Source organism: Anneissia japonica, unplaced genomic scaffold, assembly GCF_011630105.1.
Source record: "Anneissia japonica isolate Jap-2015-1 unplaced genomic scaffold, ASM1163010v1 scaffold287806_len661372_cov189, whole genome shotgun sequence".
NCBI classification, from domain to species: Eukaryota; Metazoa; Echinodermata; class Crinoidea; order Comatulida; family Comatulidae; genus Anneissia; species Anneissia japonica.
In genome coordinates this window covers 589,139-614,064 of record NW_022743067.1, presented here as the reverse complement: position 1 = coordinate 614,064, position 24,926 = coordinate 589,139, and the positions used below count along the sequence as shown (strand labels likewise).

The 24,926-nt window shown below is 35.0% G+C and overlaps 1 protein-coding gene across 1 annotated transcript; it reads left to right on the top strand.

Annotated features, from left to right (window-relative positions):
* LOC117119340 (putative tetratricopeptide repeat protein 41) lies at window positions 1-21,565 on the top strand. Its single transcript, XM_033264127.1, has 18 exons — window positions 1-83; window positions 691-1,297; window positions 1,930-2,116; window positions 2,722-2,908; window positions 4,228-4,433; window positions 4,753-4,904; window positions 7,849-8,290; window positions 9,424-9,669; window positions 11,204-11,417; window positions 12,446-12,608; window positions 13,981-14,023; window positions 14,621-14,776; window positions 14,956-15,107; window positions 15,802-15,985; window positions 16,499-16,649; window positions 17,120-17,266; window positions 17,767-17,873; window positions 18,361-21,565. Exons 2-18 carry the CDS (start codon window positions 710-712, stop codon window positions 19,344-19,346), a joined length of 4,311 nt encoding a protein of 1,436 aa, XP_033120018.1. The 5' UTR covers window positions 1-83; window positions 691-709; the 3' UTR covers window positions 19,347-21,565.
* The last annotated feature ends 3,361 nt before the right edge of the window (window positions 21,566-24,926 follow it).

The following is a 24,926-nucleotide window of genomic DNA, read 5'->3' as shown; positions in this document are numbered from 1 at the left end:
CCTGTGAGGGCTCCCTTCATTCTTCAAAAAACTTTTGTTGAGATTTCTGACATCCAAATGGAAAGAAGGTTTATGTAGCTCCGGTAAGTAGAAATATGCCCAGTTTTAACATCATTTTTCCCCCTAAAATTTAAGTAACATTATGCCTTATAGTAGTATAATAATAATACTTACGTATTTTATTCTTCCCCCCCCCCACCCTATTCTAGACCTTAGCCTAGCTAGGCTAGGCCAGGACCTAACTTTAAGCTAAGCTAATACTACTACTACTACTAGGCTAGGCCTTACTCCTACCACCGCCGGCCTTTTACCTACCTGCCACCAGTGGGGCTCCCAGTAACGTCCTACATAGCATACCTAGACCTAGTCTAGCCTAGGCCTAGAGGCAGAAGGTGCCTAGGTGTGTAGGAAGGTGACCTTTTTTCATACTGTAAACGGATCAGTTTCTAACTTAAATTCAATTCTAATTTCCATCATTGTGCCTACTAGGCCTAGGCCTAACTAGGCCTAGGCCTAGCTCTCTTCCTTTAAGTGTCAATAATTCGCTATTTTTGAAACTAGGCCTACTACTACTACTAGGCTAAGCTAGGCCTAGTACTATAGACTACAGTTAGGCCTAGATATTTTCTCAACATATACCCACCTCTTAAGATGATAGAATGTTTGTAATTTGACTATTTTTTTCCCCAGAAAATCCTAGAATGGAATCATGGATGACTTTGAAAGTAAACCCAGTTTGAGTTCTTTGAAGCGTGAATTTCTTTTACGCCAACCTATCAGACCTTTTATTAGTTCTACATTCACAGACTTTCAGATCGAGAGAGACTACCTGGTTAGGAATGTATTCCCCCAACTTAATGCACAGTGCCGAGAACATGGGACTTACTTTGCCCCAATTGACTTGCGATGGGGCATTACCAAAGAACAAGCAAACACGGGTAACGTTATCAAGCTTTGTTTGGACTACATAAACCAGTGTGCACCATTTTTCATCTGTCTGCTAGGAGAGAGGTACGGATCTCATAGATCCCCCGAAGAGCCCCCGTTACCAAAGACTTACAAAGAACTTGGGAAGGATGCCAGCTGGCTTGACAAGAACTATATGATTGCGGCAGAGAACGGCTTTTCATGGATTCTGCAAGACTCCTTCCAGAACAGTAGTATCACAGAACTTGAGATTATCCAAGCCTCTTTCTTGAATGATAGTCCTCATGTTCGCTTCTATTTTCGTGAGATGGTAAGACTGGAAGACTTATTTCCGGACCTTTCAGATGATTGGAAAGAAGAACAGTTAAAGGTACTGCCTATCTAGGGGGTACATAGGGGGGAAGGGTGTCCTCTAAAAAAATTACCCCCCTCCCCACCACTGAAAATGTTCTAAACAAAAAAAATAAGTACAGGTCTCCCTCTAATTAAAGACCACTTTGGAGACTGGAGTTTCCATGGTGTTTAGCAGCTTTGGTCTCTAATTAGAATAATAAAGATAAAAGACATTTGTTAATTTGGGACCACAGAAAAGTGGTCTTTAATTGGAGATGGTTTTTAATTGGAGGGGTCTTTTGGATGGAGTAGGCCTGTAGTTAACAATCACCTCATTATACCTTGTTTTGCAATAAACTGACCCTTTCTTCATTATCAAGCTTTCCATTCAAGACTCCTAGACCTACTGTAGATACAAAACTGATTTTCTTTTAAAATTTAAGTAATGCATTTCCCTCATAACTGTGTTTTTCTGGATTACAATTAATTTATTTCAGATAGCAGGTTTAATAAATACAAGTAGGCCTACTGTGTATATTCCAAAATTGTATTCAATATTGTAGCTATACCTGTATTGCTAAATGAATATCATTCCATAATTAAGTTTAGACCTATTCTGTAAACAATAATAATAAAAAGTTACATTTTTTGTTTTATCTATTTTTTAAGTCATTCAAGAGTGAGAGTGAATATGCAGAGCTGAAGGTTAGTGACCTGAAAAAGCGTATAACCAATAAGGGCTTAGATGTCCAGTTTTTCCGTACACCGGAGCAGTTAGGCGAGTTGATCCTGAACGATTGGAAGCAGATAATAGATGAGTGCTATCCACCAATCACTGCACTTCTCAATGAATATGGTAAGAGCCAGTGGCATATCTAGGAGTGTCTTGGGGGTGAGCTGATGGGGGCACGAAGGTGAAATGGGGTGGGGGGCTCAATGATTAGGTGAGGGGTGCTTGCTCGCGAAATAAAATGTTTAACAATTTGATTGTGATTTTTAACAACTTTACCATGATTTTTGGCGACAACTTGGGGAAGAAAAGGGTTGTTTGGGGGAAGCATGCGCCCCCACACATCTCCCTAGATACGCCACTGGTAAGAGCTATTGTAGCCAGTCATTCACAGTTTACAAGACAAGCTAAAAGAATTTTTAATCTGTTCATTATTTTTTAAGTTTACTCTGCTTACTTGAACTGTTCAGATAATCAAAATTGCCACTTTTGAAAAGCAAAAAAAAAATCAATTTTTCAATTGCCTGATGAGAATAAAAATATTATGGAATGATTTTCCTATATAAATTTCTTTTTGTATTCCTTCTCTTTTTTTTTTTGAAAAATTTATGGGGGCCCAGGCCAGCTACGCCACCCCTGCCTTCCACCCCTCCCTTTGCATTCGCCATGGGGACTCACATGACAACTACTTACTGTGAAAGCCAATTACATCTTTACATCGTTTTTATCAGGAGGGGAGCTGTTTGAGGAGTGGTGTGCCCATGAAGCATTAGCACAGACAAGAACACGCGTCTATGTTACAAATCCAATGATTCTCGAATTGTTCGACAAGCTGGGCAGTCACGCTGTGGATGCCCTGGAAGATCACCATAACGATTTAACTGATTCACCACGTACAGTAGTCTCAGTCAAATCAAGGTGGGTGTCCTGACAATGTTTCTCTCTCTCTTTAAAATAAACCTTTATAAATTTTCTTCATTATTTGATTGTTCATAATGCTGGCTACTCCAACATATCACTAGATATTATTGTAACCGTATTAGAATGTAAATGTGGGCATTTGGCTTGGTGGTTAAAATGTCCACATTTTTCATTTCTAATACGGTAACAATTATATCTGTAGCGAAGTAAGAAATTAATACAATTTTGAATAGCTATTTAAATGGATCATATATCTGGGATAGATAATTGATAATGAACTAATAACTGGGAAAGTAATACTAAAGAACTCTGTATTTTGTATAGAATGAAACGGTTTAATGATACCCCTCATCTTATTCATATGTTTTATTCCTCAGCTGTCCAGTCAATCCTTTCTTATTGAATATTATTTAGTTTTCTCAATTAATGAGAATTGTAAACAAGGCTGGCAGAGTAATTTGAGCCGATGTGAAATCCTTGGAAGATGTTTTTAATAATTTCATACTTACGAAATTTAATTTAATTATGTTGCATCCCATCCATTATGCTCACACATTATAGTTAATAGATAAGGGAGGGGTAAACTTAAACAACATAAAATATCCACAAGCTGTTTCAGATATTCAGCATTGTACATCGCTTGTAATTTATTTAAAATCAAAATTTCAGAAAATGATTACACAGGATTCAAATTTGTATTTACTAAGAAATTTTGATTTAATATTTTTCACATGTATATTTATGAATGATTTTTTATGTACAACAAATATATCAGAATTTATTATTCTGTCAAAAATGTTGACTTGTATCTTGTAATAAGTTATTAAACATCCAATCAGAAAAATATTGAATAAAGTACAGTAGTTTTTACTGATTTAGTTTAACATTTCACCACAAAAATCCCAAAAATTTATTATCAGCCAATTTAGGTTCTATGCAAAATCATACAGTAACAGGAAGGTGCTATTAGATTGTCTGTTGAAGGGGAAAATGTTATTTTTAATTTTAATTCAATAACTCACATAAATATACAAATGAAGCAATTTAATGTATTTTAAATTTTTTTCGCTCATGGCAGACAGTATATCTTTAAATTATGTCACACCAGGAATTTATTTCATGACTAAAAACTACTTCATTTGCTGAGCTCATAAAAAGACTTAAGTTTGTAAAGCAACTTTGTATCTTATAATTGACAAGTTATGTGCTTTCTGGCAATAGGGGTAGCAGTAGCAGCTGCAGTGGTAGTGCCACAGCAGGTTGTAGCGTAAATAACTTAAAATATACAAAACCACCTGTGTTATTTTTTTTTTCAGAGATACTGAACCTGTGTCATTGATGATGTTGGTTGGAGATAGAGGATGCGGTAAAACTGCCTTCCTAGCCAATTGGGTGAAGCATTTCCAGGCACATAACCCTGGTATGAAGGTGTTGTCCCACTATGTTGGAAGCAGTGCATTGAGTTCGGATATTACAAGCTTCATGCGACGTGTAACTTTTGAACTCAGGGAAAACTATTCTAGTAAGAAACTTTGAAATTTATATTTTATTATTATTTCTTATTGTGCTTGTTTTATGTCATTATTCAACTGGTTTTTTTTCTTAAGGAAAAGGGAGGGAAATATATAATTTAAACACAAAAAAATTGACAAAGAATTGTTAAGGTGGTGGTAGATTTTTGGTTTGATACAAACTGGTTTATTGTGCATTTTTTTAATGAATACATTTTACATTTCATACTAAATTGTTCCATTTAATAGTTGACAAAGATGCTTTTTAACCTTAGCATCAAGGGACATGTGAAAAATTTGATATACTGTACATTCTCTTATTTTTTAAAGATGATGAAAGTGAGGATTTACTTGGCAGTAATAATATGGATTTTCATAGCATTTGTGAAGCTTTTTCAGCGGCTCTCCTGATGGGTCCCTGTGTCATGGTAATAGATGGTATAGATGAGCTTGGAGGTAGCTACTCAGCCAGTGCACAGCAGGTACTTAAGTTTGAATAACCTCTCTATCTCTATAGGTAAAGGTAGGAGAATAACCCATACTCGCACTGCATTGTGCTGAATGGCATATGGTCGTGGTCCGTGAGTGCTTTGGCAGCTGTAGAAGAGGCGCTTAGTAGATTCATATCATCCCACAATTAGAGGGGCTGAAATGAGCCATAGCATTGGGGTGACCCCCTATTCTTCCGAAAGATACAATGCGTTCTTTTACAGCAAGTGCACACAAGCCAAATGTGTATACTAGACTTTATTTTTAAGTCCTTATCTGGGAAGACTTGTCTCTACCAACCAAACCCTAGACAAGAAAAAGCTTATACCAGTGCCGGTGTAAAGGCTGTAATTAGCGGTGCCCTTTGCCTTGTCACTAGACTCGCACAAGTCTAGGTTTAAATGATAGAATGATATATTTTTCCTTCTTAAAACATGTGCATATTTTCCTAAATTTACCAATATACAGTACCAATATACCAATACATTATGTTTTTTTCATTATTATTTTATTAGTTTTGTTGTCATTCGTTTTCAGTTCTTGCATTCATACATAAGAAGGCACATATTCCTATTCTATTTTATGTGTATAGACAAATTCCATAGGCTATGTCTATGGTATAGTACGAGGACAATTACATCAACTGATTAGAAATCCTACGATGGCCAGATGTTCTCCAAAGGAGAGCAGCTAAACTTATTATTATTATAAACTCAGTTAGGGAAAGGTGCTCTCTATTGTTGCAGCCATTGCTAAGGACCTCCTTGTGGTCCCTCATGTGCGTGTCATGTCCATGTACGGTGGTGTGAAGTTTTTTAGTATATCAAATTGAAACAACATACTGTACGCACAATAATTCCGATATTTACTATAGCAGATGATGTGTAAGAAACCGGTATACCCCTGGTTCTTTATTAGTTTGTTTAAAGGGCCAAATATTTTTTGAGTTTCGCTCACAGGCCAACAATAATATCTGAGTCATGAAGCAACTCGTTATAATGCTTTTGGTAATTTCAAATTCTACTTTTTATTGTGCTACAGTACACAAGAATATTAGGGTACTGCAATATAAGTGTTAATGAAGTAATAAGTAGACGCAATGATTAAAAGTAGACTAAATAAAAGTAGTCATAATAATTGTGGAAGAGAATCACTAAAGGGCATTCAGAGTGCAAAAGAGTACTTTAGAGGAGCAGATGTGGAAATAATAAAATAATTGCGTCCTTCCTTTTGGCGCTCCTTACCAGAAATAATATAGCCGCTCCTTGCCGGAGTGGCTGATGCAGCCTAATATTCTTATATAGAATAACTAGGAAATAGGTGTGATATCCAGGCCAAAATAGCAAGCACCTGTATGTTAAAAAGCAATTTCCTGTTTTCTTTCCTCTATTTCTTATGTGGACACAGATGCAAACTTTTTAAAATAAAGTCAATAATTAAATAAATATTTTCTACTGGAATTAGTTTTTATTCAGTAACAGTATTTCGCGTCCAATCCAGGATGCATCATCTGGCCAACTGGTGTTCTGTGGCTAAAGGTCATTGACCTGTGATGTCAGATGGAATGTCACAGGTAGAACTAGAGAGAAACCTTAATTGGATTTTCTTTATAGCAGAATTATACGCCCCCGCCAAATTAAGTCCACCTCCTTGATTGAGTGATGGCTCCTCCCTTTTGACGTAAATGGCCTCCTTGATCCCTCTGTCAAACCATCTGCTTTCCGTATCCAACATAATAACATCCTTGTTCATAAATGAATGGCCTGTTCCGTCCAAATGTGTAAAAACCGCCAAATACCCACATCCTGAGCTTACTCGATGATGCTTTAAAAAAAAACGTTTCTACAATGTGTCTTTTAGGCTTCATCAGTACTTTGAATGCACCAAGAGTCAGTCAGTTAATTTATTGGATAATGCTTTTGTACCATCGGCACACCTGTGTCGTGTAACCTTACAACGGCAAGACAATAATTAATTTATATAGAGCAAACAAAAAAAAAGCAAAATTAAAAACAAATATGTTGTGCGTTCGCCCATTTATCCAAATACGGAATATAAGATTACGTCATTCTTTTGGCATCCTGGTGCCTGACTTCAGTGTTTTACAAGTCGCTTATTCCGTCCATCTCTAAATTAACTTTCTCGTTGGTGGCGCTGTCCAGAATGAGAAAAATAATATATTAAAAAAAACAAGAGACTTGTGGCAAGTCTAAATTCCTGAGTGAAAAATTTCTGAGGGGAAAATTAGCAAGTGACAAGTTCCATATAGTGCAATTTTTAGTAATTTCATTTTTTTTTTAATTTCATTTCCTTTATTTGGTCCAAATAACATTAAAACTGACAAACACAAAATGTTCTTTGGAGCAAACAGATAAAATGAAATAAAAAAAAAATTAAATTACAAAAAAATGGAACACTTGTCACTTGCTAATTTTCCCCCGGATTTTTTCCACTTTGTAAAGTAAAACCACCTTGATTTTAAGGTATAGCTAGAAATTACAATACTAATCCTTGATGTCTGTTGGTAATCGTTGTTAAACATTTTTTAGATCTCAGTAGGTTGCACCTATTCAAAGACTCTCTGCATTATACAAGCATGCGTACGGACCTGAAGTGCAAATTTTCATCCCCTATGCAATAGGAGGATCGTTCCTTAAATGTTGTTTTTGTGGACATGGCGCAGAAGTTGCATTTATGTAGTCACTTATAGTTTGAAAATTATTTATCGAATGATTTACTTTTTTATATAATTTGTTTTTAATTTCATTTTTTAACACAGGCCAAAGTTAATGGCCCTCTGAGCCTTTTACAAATCCGTGCTCTATAACATATCCCCCCAGCAATGGCATCTGGTGAGGGAGATTTACTCACTTGAAATGAGTCAGTCTATACTGATTTTAACTTTTCTATATACTGTTTTTTTCATTTGTTTTTTAGGTGAAGGAGATGAATTGGCTTCCAAATCCACTACCAAACCATTGCAAAGTAATCATATCAACAATTAAGTCAGACCTGACCTACAAGTCCCTGCTTAGCCGTCCAGATGTCGTTATTCACCAAGTGCCTGCGTTCAGCGACGCGACAGACAAAGCGAGCATCATGGAAAAGCACCTGGCGCTGTACTTCAAAAGTTTGGATGCACATCAGATGGAACAGGTTCTGAATTGCCCGATGAGTGACCGGCCGCTGTTTCTCACAATCCTGGCCAATGAGCTGCGCGTGTTTGGCTCATTCCACAAACTAGACGAGATGCTGTCACAGTACTGTGCATGCACATCGTTTCGTGATTTATGGCGGCGTATCATTGAACACTGGTGCAAAGCCTATGGGTGGCAAAGGGATGGGTTCAAGTCTTCCCATTCGGCCGGCTCCATGACAGGTAAGTGTTCACTTATATTTTGTTATATTTTTTCTTGTGCTTTTTAAATCAGCATGTATACCTTATTCACTTGACAGAAAAACATAGAAAAACAACGTATTACTGCTATAATATTGTTGTGCAGTTGCGTTGTTCTGCCTTGGAATGGCCATTGAGCATTGAGCCTCAATATGCAGGGTTATAGACATTTTAAGGGTGGGTGGGTGATAACATTGGTAAACTCTAACATATAATAAGAGTGGATTTTAAGGATGGAAGTGGGTTAATAAGGGTGGGTGGAGGGCCATGAAATTAGCTTTAGACTGGGTGGCCCCCACCCACCATTAACTACATCCCTAATATGTTATGCATTCAAAGTGTTTTCACAAATTTGATACGTAATAACATATGAGTTTATAGACCATCCCTAACCAGTGAGTACATGTTGCAATATGTTAAACTGTGTATAGTATATGTGTCAAAGACAAGGCAAACCAGTCACTCGTCGCAAAATTCGATTTTGAGTTATTAATACAGTGTTAGAGAGTAAAATAATAGCTATAAAATGGTAAAAAAATCATTCAAATCTGACATTTCCTTATGAAGTTACAAGCGTTTAACCACACAGCTGTTTAAAGAACAATATATGAGAAATCAGCCGTCAAAGTTTATGATTTCAGGCATTTCTCATGCAGAAACTATCTTTAAATCCTTAAAAAGTGTTGTTTCAACATTGAAAATGGGACAAATAACAGCATAGAATGATGTGTAGATATATAAAGGTTAGTTTAGTTCAATAAAAGAGATTTTTAAAAATTTGACATTCTAGCATGTTTTGGCCATTTTCTCTGAAACAAGATTTGCGACAAGTGACTGGTTTGGCTTGTCTTTGCCACATATACTTGTACTTAGAAGCAGTAATACTTCTACTTTGGCAAAAGTTAATCAATTTCAGTAAATTACCCATAATTTTAAAGCGTATTATATAGAGAATATGATTGTTGTTTTTAGGATGGCATGCCTTGTGTAGGTTTTACATAATAATGAAAAATCAAAAGTTTTAATAATTTACATCAAAATTGTTATTTTTTTTAACAATCTTGTTAAATCTACTGGTCAGTATAAATTACAATTTAATTTTTTTTTTTCTAAAGGGTCAAACTTCTCAGGCTGGGTTGTCGATTTACTTTGCCTTATTGCCACATCACGCCATGGGCTATCGGAATCGGAGCTACTTGGCTGTCTGCGACTGTTGGGCTATTCGGGCCAAACTGAGGTCACTCGCTTTGATTTCGCCAGATTTAGACTTGCTACACAAAGTTCTTTGTGTGAAAAACCAGGAGGTCTGATCACATTTTTCCATAACCACCTTCGAGAAGCAGTACAACATTGTTTGTTAGGTAGGTGGATTCATGCTGCGTTGCAGACACCCATGGCTACCGTAAATGGTAATCCACCAATCACAACATAAAATGCATTCTTTCATAAGGCATGTGCAAATAGCTCTAATGTATACACCACTCTTCATATGCTCAATAATTCCATAATCCTTGGCCTAATATCTTCCCTCCTACTCACTAAAATTAGGGTCACATACATTGAATAATGGAGAGAAACAATGGGCCTTCCCAAGATACAAGATATTATGCCTCAGACTCTTTCAGTGAAAAGATAGATGAACCAACCTATTAGCCTGGTTCTCACGAGAGCCCTGGTATCCGGATCAGGAGCTAACCATTAGCGCTAACCGTTAGCACCTGCGTGAGAACGCCCTATCGGATAGCAGTATCCGGATACTGCTAACGGTTAGCAAGCGCTATCGGTTAGCAAGTTGAGCGTGTTTTTATTATCAACCAATCACACGTACGCGTTTAAAATTTCCAGTTTCTTATTGGCCAGTGATTCGATCATCATATTTTTGGTATCTGGATCAGGATTTTCTCGTATGAACGCACGGCAGCTAACGGTTAGCAGGATCCGGATCTTGCTAACCGTTAGCAGCTGTGTGAGAACATAGCCGTAGTGATATCTCCGATAATGATGCTGCGGTACTTTACAGTTGACCTTTCTGTAGTGGTGTCAATCAAACTTAACTACTGACCAATCAGAACATAGCCATGAATGCGTGTGTCACTTAGCAACAATATCCAAAGGGCGGGCTTAGCAGAAAAGTCCATTGTACAGCAACGTTTTAATACAGATTTACATATTTTAGCTAAACTCTAGAAATAGGTCTATGTATACTTTGTGTCTGTATTTAAAATTGTTTCAATCTTATACTTTATTTAAATATCAATTGTTATCATAAACATAAACGGTTCCTGATGACATAATTAATGTCGAAATATTGAATCCCAACATGATGGCGTGCATTTCAATACTTGGAGTATGTATTATACTTTTTTAATGATTACATTATTACATATAGTATTTTAAATAAATTTATAAACAATTTTAAATATTTAAATATAAACTATGAAAGTATTAAATACACGTAGATTAGATCATTAAAAATGGACATAGTAGTAACATTTTCAATCTTCTAATCAATTTTTTATATAGCCGAAGTTAGTTTCGACCTAGGTACACTTTCTCCATCAAAAGGCTTCTTCTATGAATGGTATGATCTGTTCGAAGCACGAACTCCTGTAGACCAAACCCAGTCCCGTTACAATTTTTAATTGTACAGGAAATCCACTCACCACATTTTTATTATATTCATGTTCTGTTCTATTGTTATGAGCAAGAAATTACAATATGCTATATTATGTAATGCTAAATTTAAGGCCGGTAGTACTGTAGTTAAATTTTTAAAAAAACCATTAGTCACATTTATTGCTTTAATATTTTATAATTTTAATTTAATTATTCTTTATTAAAATTTAATTATTCTTTATTAAATTTAATTATTCTTATTAAATCAATATGCCACAGGTTTATTTGGAACCGGGGCATCAGACAATCAGATTGGTTCATCGTCTGCTCTTATGCAGTCTGTTCTTCATCGTCAAAAGCGGTTCTACAGCGAAATTCTTGCAAAGTATTTCTGGGAACTACCTCACTCTAGTAGAAGAACATTAGAGTTACCATGGCAACTGGATAAAATTGGAGACATGGAATCGCTTTCCAGTGTTCTTTCGCAACCAGAGTAAGTAGAAATATCTAGAGTTACATTTTCCCTTAAGCATTTAAAATTGTTCAGTCATACACTGTACTGTGTGCTGTAAAAAAATGAAATCTGGAAAAACCAGATTAAAAAGTAGTAGGGTAAGGGTAGGGAATTGTGGACAGTATCCAATTGGAGACCACCCACAATATATCTTAAGGGTCCACAATTTCCCACCCTTACCCTAAGCAATTAATTGGATTTTAGTGTTTAAGATTAACAAGTTGGCTGATTATACTAAAGCTTTGTCCACACTATCAATTTTTTTTTTTGACAAAAAACTGTTGTTTGCCCATATATAGTCATGATGTGCTTATATATGGTCATGATGTGCCTATATATGGTCATGATGTGCCTATATATAGTCATGATGTGCTTATATATGGTAATGATGTGCCTATATATGGTCATGATGTGCCTATATATAGTCATGATGTGCTTATATATGGTAATGATGTGATGTCATCAGGACCATATTTAGGCATGTCACATGTTGATAGTCTGGACAGGGCTTCAAATACCCTAGCTTGCATTGTTGACTGGCTGTAAGTGGTCCATGTTCTTTATCAGCCCTAGGTGCAAGCATTTCCTGGCTTTTACATAATTGACCCATTTGCTCAGAAGTGGCATCCATGTGCAGGGGCCTTGTTTGGGGTGAAAGCGATTTTTGTTTTTGTTTTTGTTTATCTTTAAAGTTTTAGTGTAGGAATTATTTGAAATGATAAATTTTGTTAATCCTTGATGATTAATAACAATGACAAATCAATAAGCCAATTCATTGAACCGCCCGTGTTCGTGTCAATGTCAACATAAACACCATACACACAACATAGGTTTATGTTGAATGACCTTGGATACATAAGGATATGTGCATGCACAGTTGAAACCATGATTTGGCTTTATTAAATGCCAACATGAAAAGATTGCGCAAGCAAAAAATAAAGTTCATGATTGCATTCGTGAAACAAGACCTGCTCCCCAAACAGAAAACTAATTGTTGTTGTCCCCAGAGTGTTCTCGTCTATGTATGGGGATGGTTGCAAGTACCAGGTAGCTATGAAGATAGAGTTGATGCAGTATTGGAACGTGCTACGGAATCAGGATGAACCCTACAACCCCGCTGAAATCTACACTGACATGGTGCATGCCACAATGCAGAATGATAAAGAAGAGGTAGATCTAGTGTCTTGTACTGGAGATGTAGCTTGTTAAAGATGCCTGCATTCCAATCCCAGGGTCCTGGGTTCAAATCTTGTGACAGCACAAGATGTCAATTAGATAAAAAATACAAGAAAAACACCAAAATCATTGAGAATATTATTTTATTACATCAAAAAGTCTTATTAATGACTATTACATCTCCACTTGTTAAACCTTGTAGTGAGATTGATAAAGTATCACATTATTTCATTTTATGTAAAAGGACCCCTAATTATTAGCCAAATGAAAAAAATCTGAAATATTTATTTTAAATTCAATCTATAGTCAATCTAGACTGACTTTATATTGCTCAATTACTTCTAAATTTCAGGGGGGTGGAATTGTGATAGTCATTATTATTCTCATCAGTCTAAAATTCTTGTTAGTGCTTCAGTCACTGGAAACAGTAACAATCACAGTTATACTCCTTTCAGACAGACCTGCAAAACGCCGGCGTTCTATGTGAAAGGGTAAATACGCCTAAACGCCGGCTTCAGTTAGACCTCCTCGGGACCTAGTCTTAATACTGCATTAATACCATAGCGAGTTTTGCCCAACTCGATGTGAAAGGGTACAGGGTTCATCGCCGTCTTACACACTGAGGCATAACAAATCAGTCACATGAGCAGCCATCAACCGCTGCTGCAGCTGACAAAGCCGATGAAATCGCTAGCTGACGGTTCTTTTAGACGCGAAAATCGGCTGCACCTAGCTGCTTGAAATTCAAGCCGGCCTCGCCTTAAGCGCTTCCTAAATTCTTTCCTCCCTTGAACGAAATTCATTAGAAGTTTCTCAATTTATATGTATTGCAAATATAGCAAGCATTAAAAACATTTGCAAAGCAGCAGTTTTATGACTTCATAATGGACTTCGGCCATATTAGATTAATGGAGTAAACAAAAACTTGCACCCTCTTTGTTAACAAGCACAAGCAACACAGACATCAAATACTCCTTTCCGCGAGAACCCTTTCAGACAGGATACGGTATTATTACCGTGTTTTAACTAGCTGTGTGAAAGGGTCTGCACCGGCAATAACGGCGGCGTAATTAGGGTATTATTGCGGTATTTTCTGTCTGAAAGGGGTTTCATTATGCAAAGTCATCTACTCTCGAAGAGTATTCCTTATCATGAATGAATGGTCAACATTGACCAATCATATTCAACATAGTGCATTCACATCATGCATTTATTTATACTCTTGGATGATTGTTGTTACTTTTCTTCATATACAGTATAACTGTATTGTTTATTTTCTATAATGTTACTAAATGTTACAAAACTTGTCAGTATTGTTTCTTAGAAAGTTATAAATATATGCTTATTCATTTTCCTATTATTTTAGAATAATATTTACCCAGAAGACGACGTTGAAATACAACTAAATGGTAAACAATTTTATTTGTTTTAAAGCTTAATGATGATGATGATAGTATTAATAATAATAATAATAATTGTGTATGTATACGCTAGAATGCATCAAAGATGTTCATACTCAGTGACAGCAGCAGTATAGGAAAAGGAATAATCTTCCCTTCCTTGACCCTCACTAGACTTCTCCCTAGACTAGGCTTAGCTGCCTCGCTGGCTTCTGTTTTATTTCATTACATTTATTTTGTCTCTGTAAAATAAAAACAACCGGAATAAAATACAACACAGTAAAACCATAAAATATCAGAAACAGGCCAAGACAGGATTCCTAAAATTGAACCAAATCACTATCAAGTAGGTCTCCTAATGCACTATATTCCAATTACACTTAGATAATAAAACAATCAATTAAAATAAAACTTAAAATCTCTATCATTGAAATACCGATAAACAATAAAAATGTTTAAACAATTTATAAAATAAAAATTTTAATTAAAAAAAATAAATTTTAAAAATTAAAAAAAAATAAATAAAAATTTGACATTTTGAAATTGTCTGACCTTCCCCTGGATATTTTAAGTTTTTTACTAGATGTTTAATTAATCTTTTTCAAGGATCTGAGTCAGACAATAGTGATGTTGATGGATTAAACAGTGATGAAAACAAGAGTGAACTGGATGCAATTGATAAAGACAATTTGGTGGACACACAGGCGGAAAACATTGGTGAGACACAGGGAGATAGTAGTCTCAGTGATACTGAATCAGAAGGTAGGATTTTAGCTAATTATTTTTTTATTTTCAAATATTGTGTAATTCCAAATATATGTTGCATTTCCATATAAAAAAATAATAATAATAATGCAAAGCATTTGTATTTTATTTGATCAAAAACCGCAATATCATATTTAGATTTTATTTAATAAACCTTCATTGTTAATTTTTTTTAGGTTCACAAAGTAGGGATAAAAACGATAAGAAACCTCGTCATGAGATAGAGGTTGCAAAGCTTGCAATGAATGCTGGGAATTTTCTAAACGAATGCAACAAATTTGAAGCTTCATATCAACTCCTCGCAATTGCTCATGAACAGCTGTTGAAGGTAGGATTTTAACTCACAGATAATAAATAGATAGATAGATGGAAAATCAAAAATTAACATAAAAACAAACAAGTAACTGGAGTAGTCAGTCCATAGAGTGCATGCTTCCGCCCTGTACCTGAATAGCGAACAATACACAGGCCGTGTATGATTAACGTTCCATTATTTTCCGCCCTGTGCCTGGATACCAAACAATACGCAGGCCATGTATGATAGGCCTTTCCATTATTTTCTTGTGTGCTCTGGGTAAAAATTTTAATTAATATGACCTAGTTGACTTTTCTTCCCAAATTTTAATCATCTCTTTCTTTGAATATTATGCACCATTCTACTAAATTTTATAGTGGTCCATTCCTTAGTTTTTGTGTAATCTTGCTAACAGACAGACAGTGGTTAATACCGTACATAATAGGTTGCAGTATAGTTGATTTTTACCTGTGTTCTACATAGAAGAGTAGTATCGTTCAGTTAGTTACTGGTGGTAACCATTGTGTGTGCACTGAAAATTGAGAATGCAGAACAAATTCTCTATTCCAATGAAAACTGAATGGTCATTTTTAGTATTTTAACCCACTTAGAGGAACTAATCCTCCTCCTCCACCTCTATGCTCACGCTCCAGGTGCCTTTAGCCCAAATTTCTAAGACACTTTACTGCAACTAGAAATAATTTTCTTTTATCCTACTTTACTTTAGAGCTATCCATTGACAGTTGAAGAGCAGTTCCTTTTGGTGAGGGTTAAGGAAAGTTTGGGTAATTGGAACTTGTACCAGTTGAACACAGCTGATGCTGAAACATTCTACCAGAAGGCACTGGAGACAGTCAACGAAATACAAGATGAGCATGGAACTAAAAAGCGACAAATTGAAGAATGCAAAGGTATCAAGAAATTCACAGTGTATAATAATAATAATAATGTTAACTAGTGCAGTCACACAATAGAATGCATAGTTCTACCTTGTGCCTGAATAATACGCAAGCTGTGTTTGATGAGTGATTTCATTATTTTCTGTCCTGTGTCTGAATAGCAAACAATACGTAGGCTGTGTATGATGAGCCAGTCCATTACTTCTTTTTATGCTTGGAGTAAACAATTGAATTTAAGTGACCTTGATCTTGTCCTTTGACATTTTCTTTCAAAATTTGAATGGTGTCTTTCTTTGAATATTATGTAACATTCCACTAGATTGTATGATGATCCATTAATTATTTTTTTCGTAATATTGCTGAAAGCAGACAGCGGTGAATACATAACCTTCTTTGGTGAAGGTAATAATAATGATGATGATAATTATAAAGAAGATGACGATGATTATTATGATGATTATGTGATTTTACAGTCAGATATAAGTTAAAGTATATTTTTACACAACCTTTCATTTGATTACCAAGGTCGACTGATGACTCACCTGGGTCGAAAAAAAGTATTTGATGGACACATGGTTGAGGCTGAGAAACTTCTTAAGGGTGCTGTTGGATCAATGAAGAATGCAAACAGTACCATAGGTCTATCTACTGCCTACTACAACTTAGGAACTCTGAGGTGAATAGCGCCACCTATCACATTAAATGTCACACATCATCATCTGTTACAAATAATTTAATGTCATATGAAGAATTAATGCTGAGTCTGTATTATGTAAGGTAGTATAATACAAGCACGATGGCGTGCATTTCAATACTTGGAGTATGTATTATACTATCATATCTGAGATTAATCAGTGGACCTTTTGGTTTACTGTATTATGTGTTGAATAGAAAATTGCATTATTCAGTGCTTAAAAATGATGAGATATCCAATTCCATTTTAACTTCCAACAAAGTCCCAGTGGCCCAGTTGGTTTAAATATATATTTGTATGTACGGTTTAATTATTATATATATATATTATATATATGTCGTATTATATGATATTGAAGATATATATATATATATAAAACAGTATTTCTTAACCATATATATGTTACATATTTGTATGTAAAATTTAATGGCTATTATATATGTATCTTTCAGGGCAAAACAACATAAGTATCAGTCTGCAGAGAAATGTTTTAGAGATGCTCTGAAAACGAGGGAGAAATGGTACGGCAGGTCGCACCCCCTTGTGGCTGAAGTTCTTAATGAGTTAGCTGGCATCCTGTGCAAAGAACATTATAAGAAGTAAGAGAAACATTTGTTCTGTTGTCAGTGGTGATGATAGTGATGTTGCTGGCTTGGAATATGTAATTATGTGGATGGTGTTAGTCACAATGATGATGATAAATCATGATAATGATGATGATGATGATGTTAATGATGATGTGGATGAGAATGAAGATTATGAATATGATGGTGATACTGATGAAGGTATTGATGATGATGATAAAGATGATGAATATCATGATGGTGATGAGGATAAGGAATATGATGGTGTTTATGGTAGTGGTGTTGGTGAAGATGATTGTTTTAGTGGTGGTGGTAACAATAATTGATAACAGGAAACAATCAAGATGAAGGGGAATGGTAATGAGGATAATGATGCTGATGATAATAAGAATGGAAATGTTGGGTTATATGATGATGAGGAGGAGGATGTGGATGTTCATAGTATGATGATTGTTGGTATCTACACCACTGCTTTTTTTTATTTAATTCAAATTTGATTTTTATTTTCTTACTAGCTCTGATAAGTTGCAAGCTGAAGCATCCTACAGGAGAGCACTCTCCATTCGCGAGAAATCACTGTCTAAGGACCATCTGCTAGTTGCAACTACACTTTTCCATCTTGGTAAGTTGTTAATTTTCTTTATCCTTGTTTTGTGTATGTTAGTATATAAATTAACGTGTAGTCTATTCTGGCATCGTAGCTTTGTATATAACAATGACTTAATAAATAGAATAATTCTAAAAACCAAGGAAGTACCCAAATTGTTAAAAACCAGTAGGCCCACTGATAATTTTTTAGATTAGTATAAAGCAAACTCCAAATAAGGTAAGACTTGTCATTGTGATTTAATATTTTGATCTTTTATTAGATCATCAGCAATGAATGCATGTACGTTAAAATATTACTAACATCTAATATTTATAAGAAAACAGCTGAACAGTCAGTAATCTGATTTTGTTTGATAAAGTCCTGCAACACAGATTGTTTGAAAGTCTTATATTTAGATAATTGATTTTATTGAAAATGGTGAACATTTTCCAAAGTGTTCTTAGGTATTGTATTAGATGAAATTCTAGACCTACATCTCTCTCTTCATCTAATTATCCAGGAAAGCTGTTGAGATCTATTGGAACTTACCAATGCAAAACAGAGGCAGCCATTGTACTCAAGAGATCTCTTGACATCCGGACTACAACACTTGGTTCCAACCACAAGATCACCAATGCTGTTCGTTCTAGTCTGAAAAGTCTTGAGAAGGAGTTGCAACAAGGTGAGTATACAGATGCCACATCTAAACAACCGGATAAAAGATCTCGAAGTCAGCCATTCAGTAATATGTCGTGGCATGACCAGGATCTCGTAGAGTTTGAACGGCAGTTAAAAGAGAAGGAGAAGCAAGAGGTAGTGCAGAGTAATAACGTAAATGGAGACTTTAGAGAATATGGACGATCCAGTGGATGGCATGGTAGTGAGGAGTCATTTTCCCAGTCTCCATCAAGGTTTGAAGCCCTCAACGATACTGACATTTGCAGATATTCTGTCAAGACAATTGAAGGACGTGCTAATTCAAAATCACCTGACATTATCTCAAATTATTCTGAGAGCCAAAAACCAAAGCGACCTGTAATTCCTAAGAACACCAGAAAGGGTAAACAATTAAGTGCTAAGTTTAGGGAAAGGGAGTTGGATTATGGTGGTTATTCGAGGCATGGAACACCAGAGTTTGATCTCGAAGAATGTATATCTTGCAGCACCCCCAATGGTCAAAGGACAGAACATTTATTTAGTGATGAAACCAAGGGCAGACCATATAGCAGTGTAAGTCAGATATCGCATGTATCACATTGGTCAAGATGTAATATCTCGAGCAAGTTTAGTATTGACACAAGCAACGCAATGACCATTCAAGGACCACACAGCCAGGTTGAAGCTTTGCTTGGTGACCCCCCTTGCCCGAGGGACATCACTCCCGAGCCCAAGTATAAGGCATCTTGGTACCATGTTCCTGGGAGATATTCTAAACATGCTCTTGATTACCCACCAAAGAGATATCAATCTAGGCCCAATAAAGGGAATGCGCTGAACAAGATATAATACAGGACTTCAAGTAGGATTCAGACTGTGAGCAAATTGAATTAGTCTAGAAGGCAAAAAATGAGTGTCATAAAAATGGAGATAAACAGTACTTTTAAAGCCCTGTCCAGACTATCATTTTATTCAGTAGTCTGTTACATGCCTAAATATGGTCATGATGACATCACATCATGACCATATATAGGCACTTCATGACTATATATGGTCATAAAACATTTTTTGTCAAAGAAAATTTATAATCTGGACAGAGCTTTATAATTGTATCTATAATGGACCTGTTTTGCTAAGGTTCACCCTGTAATAATTTGTTATGGTTCCACATAAACAATGTTTTGCAGGTGCATTGCAAATACTGATTTGTGGGACATGCAAATATCTTTCGTATTAATAAATAATAATAATGGTCGACTTCAGTTCTGTTTGCCGTAGCCCTCGAGGAGCCATAGGCATTTCAAATGATGACCATCTTCCTTGCATTTACAATCCATTCTGATCGTCGTCTTCCTATGGTTGACTTGTAGAGCGCATATTGTAGAGACCTCTATGCGCTTAACATTATTACCCCCTGTCATTGGATCAAACATCATATGGAACACATACTCAGCTTCCTGGAGAGAATTCCATAATGTTGCAGCTGGGTGGAGAGACAACCGTAGGTAAACTGCCTTGCCTAAGGACACAAGCGAAATACACAACAAGGGATTGACCTCTGACCTCAAGGTTGAGAAGCAGAACCACAGCTGCTGGTCCAAACTTTCATGTTCATGCAATTTAACACAATTTGCATGTTCTCAAGTGCTGCATACTAGTTATGACTAAGCTCAATGCAAAATTACTGTAAAATACATCAACAATCTTCAGGAACATAAACTGAAATTTCACAAGGATGCGTTCTATAACAACTTTGTGTAGAGTTCTAAGAACCTTCCACTTTATCCCCCATTATTACCATTGTGGCTCAAGCTGTAGTCTTGGTAGCGTCAAATTCTTATTATTTCAATGAGAAAAGCCCAAAATTCTGTTTTGCAAGCATCTTTTTTTTTTTAGTATTGTACAGCACTGTACATATGATAATTGATATTTTTAAGCACATTTTTATTTTCTTAAATAGTCTCACGATATTTATAATATATTTGATAATAGTTTTCTTTAATAAATCTTCTGAATCCAGTTGCATATTAGCTAGAGAATAGACAGTACTTTTATGTTTAAAATCTTCTTTTCTGATTGTGTGCAATTTCTTTTTATATATAAATTAATAGATATATTTTATAACAAAAATATATATTTTCCACAAATAAGTCGGTATATACAGGTGTTAGATATGCCTATCCAAAAAAGAATAACAAAATTGAAAGGCCACCAGCTAAATATAATAATTGAAAAATATTTTCCTCACTTAGTTAATTACCAAATGTCTTTTAATATTTTGCATTTTTTATTTTCTTTACTGATTTACAAACTAACATAAAAATTCTTGTTTTGTTCGTATTTACATAGTTTTTTTTTTAACTTTTGGATATGGAAAAATACATGCAAGTCTAAACAAGACAAGGTAGTTGTCAAACAAAGCTAGCTGAGTATTTGATGCACAATTATATATACAATATACAGTGTAGATAACATTTATAGCCGATTGGTTAAATGCTACATTTATATTACGCATTCATTGGTTTGGTTACATAAAATGTTATGCAATGGCAACCAGGTATCAAACCTGTGTTGAATTTAATTAATTGATTACAACGAATTATGAAGGGCTTGTTTATTGCTGTAATTATACAATTTATATGCTAAATTATTTATAATTATTATTATTAGGCCCACCGAATTTGTTATTACTCACGTTTTTTTAAATCCCATCTTTTGTTTTTCACTACCAACTTGTCTACCGGTACTGTACTGTATATGTTGCTCATAAATGTGGTTTACTCCGATTTTTGTCAGTGACCGACCATAGTCATTTGGGTATGAGTTTTGTTATTCCCTTCCAAACGTGTGCTTCAAGTGTTTTAATATTAACGATTTACATTTTAATATTAATTTTTTATCATATTATTTCTTGTACTGTACTTTTAAAATGTGTAATTCTGATGATTGGTTTAACAATTTTATATCTTTAAATTTCTACTTTTTATATTTTTGCGACCAACAAATTTCCGTAAACATTGTTATGAACTATATTATATTTATAGATTGTCTAAATAAAGTTATTCGGTTTTAAATAAAAATTGGAATTAGAAAAGAATGTCTTCTTCAATATTTCCATTCCTGTATTCTAATGCATAAACCCCTTAAATTGGTTGGTAATGAGTTAAAGAATTGTATGGAAAAATATGGTGTAAATCATAGGTATTTCAACTCATATATTAGTCTGCCATTTTACTTGTCACTACAGTACCCTATGTAGTTTTTCAGAAATCAAATATGAGATTGAAATTCCAATTTTACTCTGTCAGTCAATCATGGATGAACGTCATAACCCTCAATAGAAGAATATCCAATGATCATTTTTTTGTTTCCTTTGCCTGTTGAACGTGGTAATATTTATTCATTTATCTATTTATTTATTTATTTATTTCAACAACACCCAACTGTGTTAAAAAAACACCAAAAGTTTAGGCAGGTCTCCTGCTAATTATAGACCCCCAATTAAAGACTACCTCCAATTAATTAAGGACCACTTTTTTGTGGTCCCAAATTAACAAATTTCAAAAGCTGCTAAAAACCATTAAAACCCTGGTCGCGAAAGTGGTTTTAATTGGAATGAGACGGTATTTAGGCTTAGTTTGCGACTCCGCACTCGATTCTTACGTTTTGTTTTAACTCCCTTCATCATCCTTAATTTACCTGCAGAGTTCTTTGATTATGTGGATGCGTGTCAGTCCATCACTCAATCAATCCGCCGATTCATAGGACAGTGTGTTTTCTCTCCTTTGCCGATCATGTTTCACTTAAACTTAGATCAATAACTCTTAGCCCTAAGAGGCAACAATACGCGAAATACAGTACATTCTCAGAACGGTAGTTGAAACAAAATCCATTATGAGTCAATTATTCTTTAGTTCTGGAATGTCAAACATCATAATGCAACCCATTTGCTGCATAAATATGTGAAGTTGTCGGAGCGGACGTATGGTATTTCTCTTGGACAGTAGCTCACGTTACAGGTGAATCGATAAAAGAAGACAGAAAACACGTCAGGTAGGGCAAAAACATCACTCTTATAAAATATATATAATTTCAAAAACGTAAAATGGTAAATAAATTTATTAAACAAGAAAGGCCTATATTTGTCTTTAAAATGTCCTTTTCAATTTTTTATTCAAAATTCTTGATCGGGGAAGTGGAACTTCACATTAAAGAAATAGTGTCAGTAGTTTTTGTATTTGAGGTATTAATAATTTATGAATTTATATGTGTAGTCAGAATTAAGGTTATTTTAGTTCGTCGAAATAATAATAGTAATAAATGCTGTATCACAGTAACATTTTTTAAAGCTTAATTAATAGTTTAAAATATCCATTTTAAGCAATTGATAAACACGTTTGTGTAAATATACTCGTCTGTTTTCATTTTTAATTGTTTTCCTCACAGAAGCGCCGCTAACTAGCCTTAACATCGGCGCTGGTTCCAGCCACTCCTCGCCCATAGTTCGGTTGGTAGAGAACCAATTCTCCTCGGAAAAGGACTTAATGGAGTTCCAGTGTACAGATCGTGTGCACTTTAAGGAACCCGTTGCATCTTTCGGAAGAGTAGCGAGTTTACCCCGATGCTATGTTCATTTCAGTCCCTATCGTTGTGTAATGATGTGAACATGTAGCTACTATGATAACCGCGCCTTTTTACGACCGCTAGGTAGTCATGGACCACGCCCATACGCAGTTCAGTACAATGAAGCTGCGAGACGGTTATTCTCCTACCTTTACCTTCACTAAAGAAACTGCTATACATCTAGGTCTAATGTAATTTATATATGTTACATGCATACATCGTTTTGATTATGCTTGTATTGTGACAAATTCGATTTGAACAAATTCATTTATGTTAGATTAACCTACGTTTTGGATATATCATTTCTCATACTTTCAATTAACGTAATAGGCCTGGTTTCTGTAGCTTTACATTATTGATGAAATGAACAAGTATTAAAGTTGATGGTTATAACAAACGCGTCTGATCTCCATCAGGTCTCCATGGCAATACTTGATTTAAACGAACATCAATTCGATTAGAGATGGGTTTTTTTTTAATACGTTAAGACTATCATTAGCCTATATAGCGCGCTAAATGCAAGAAACCTCGAAGTGGGTGGGTGGGTGGAGAGAAGGTCGAACTCTTGACGGAATCCAAGCATATCGCCTCCTGATTTCGATCATTGGATTTGTTCGACTGGACTTTAAAAAAAAATAAAAGTATGCTAATTATGCTAATAACTACAGGCAGCACGCCCACCCCACCCATTCTCCATCAACCACCTATGTTCATTAATATAATTGATTTTAAAATAGGTTGCGATATTCATTATATAGCGATATTATGATCCAGCCTCTATATCGTAATACTTTATATTCAAAATTTGACCTACTATTAAGTACAATAAATTTATAAACCTATTAGCCTACATGCAGTACCGTATACATTTTGGTTATGATGCTTATCAACTTATTTATGTGTGTTGAAGTGTGTGGGTGTATAATTGTGTGCAATTAAAGTGCTGTTTAACAAATTGATGGTAAAACATGTATAATGTACATAAATTAATGAATATATTAGGCCTATAATAATGTTATGATTGATAGCATGTTTTTCACAGCACTTTATGTCGTGACCCCAATGACACAGTTCTTTACTTTCTCTACAGAAAATAATTATTTCGAGTGGGCTGAATTTGTGAAAACAAAAGATCAGGCACTCAAATTTTGTGACAAATTTGTGTGATGTGCCCATATATGGGTATTATTATGTCATATTACACCCATCACGTAAGCCTGGTTCTCACGAGAGCCCTTGTATCCGAATCGGAAGCGAACTGTTAGCGCTAACCGTTAGCACCTGCGTGAGAACGCCCGATCGGTTAGCGCTAACCGTTAGCGGTATCCGGATACCGCTCGGTTAAGCAAGCGCTATCGGTTAGCAAGTGAGCGCGTTTCTATCATCAACCAATCACACGTACGCGTTTACAATTTCCAGTTTCTTATTGGCCAGTAATAGCAGTGGTAGTGCTAGTAGTGGTAGTAGTATTTGTAGTCATTTTCTTTATGTATATTATTATTATTATTATTATTATTATTATTATTATTATTTTTCTCTTATTATAGTACAGATTTTTACATTTATTTAATATTTTTCCATGATTTTTGGATACTTTCCCTTCTGAAATTCGGGTCAATCTGCCAATTAATTTAAATTTCTTCGTCATTTTTAATCTTATTCACTAAGTCTAGCTCCTGAATTGTATACATTGTATTCTGGTGTGGTAAATTATCATTTTTAAAGTAAATTTTAGAGAATTTTAAATATACATACATATATATAATGTATATATATATATATATATATATATATATATATATATAT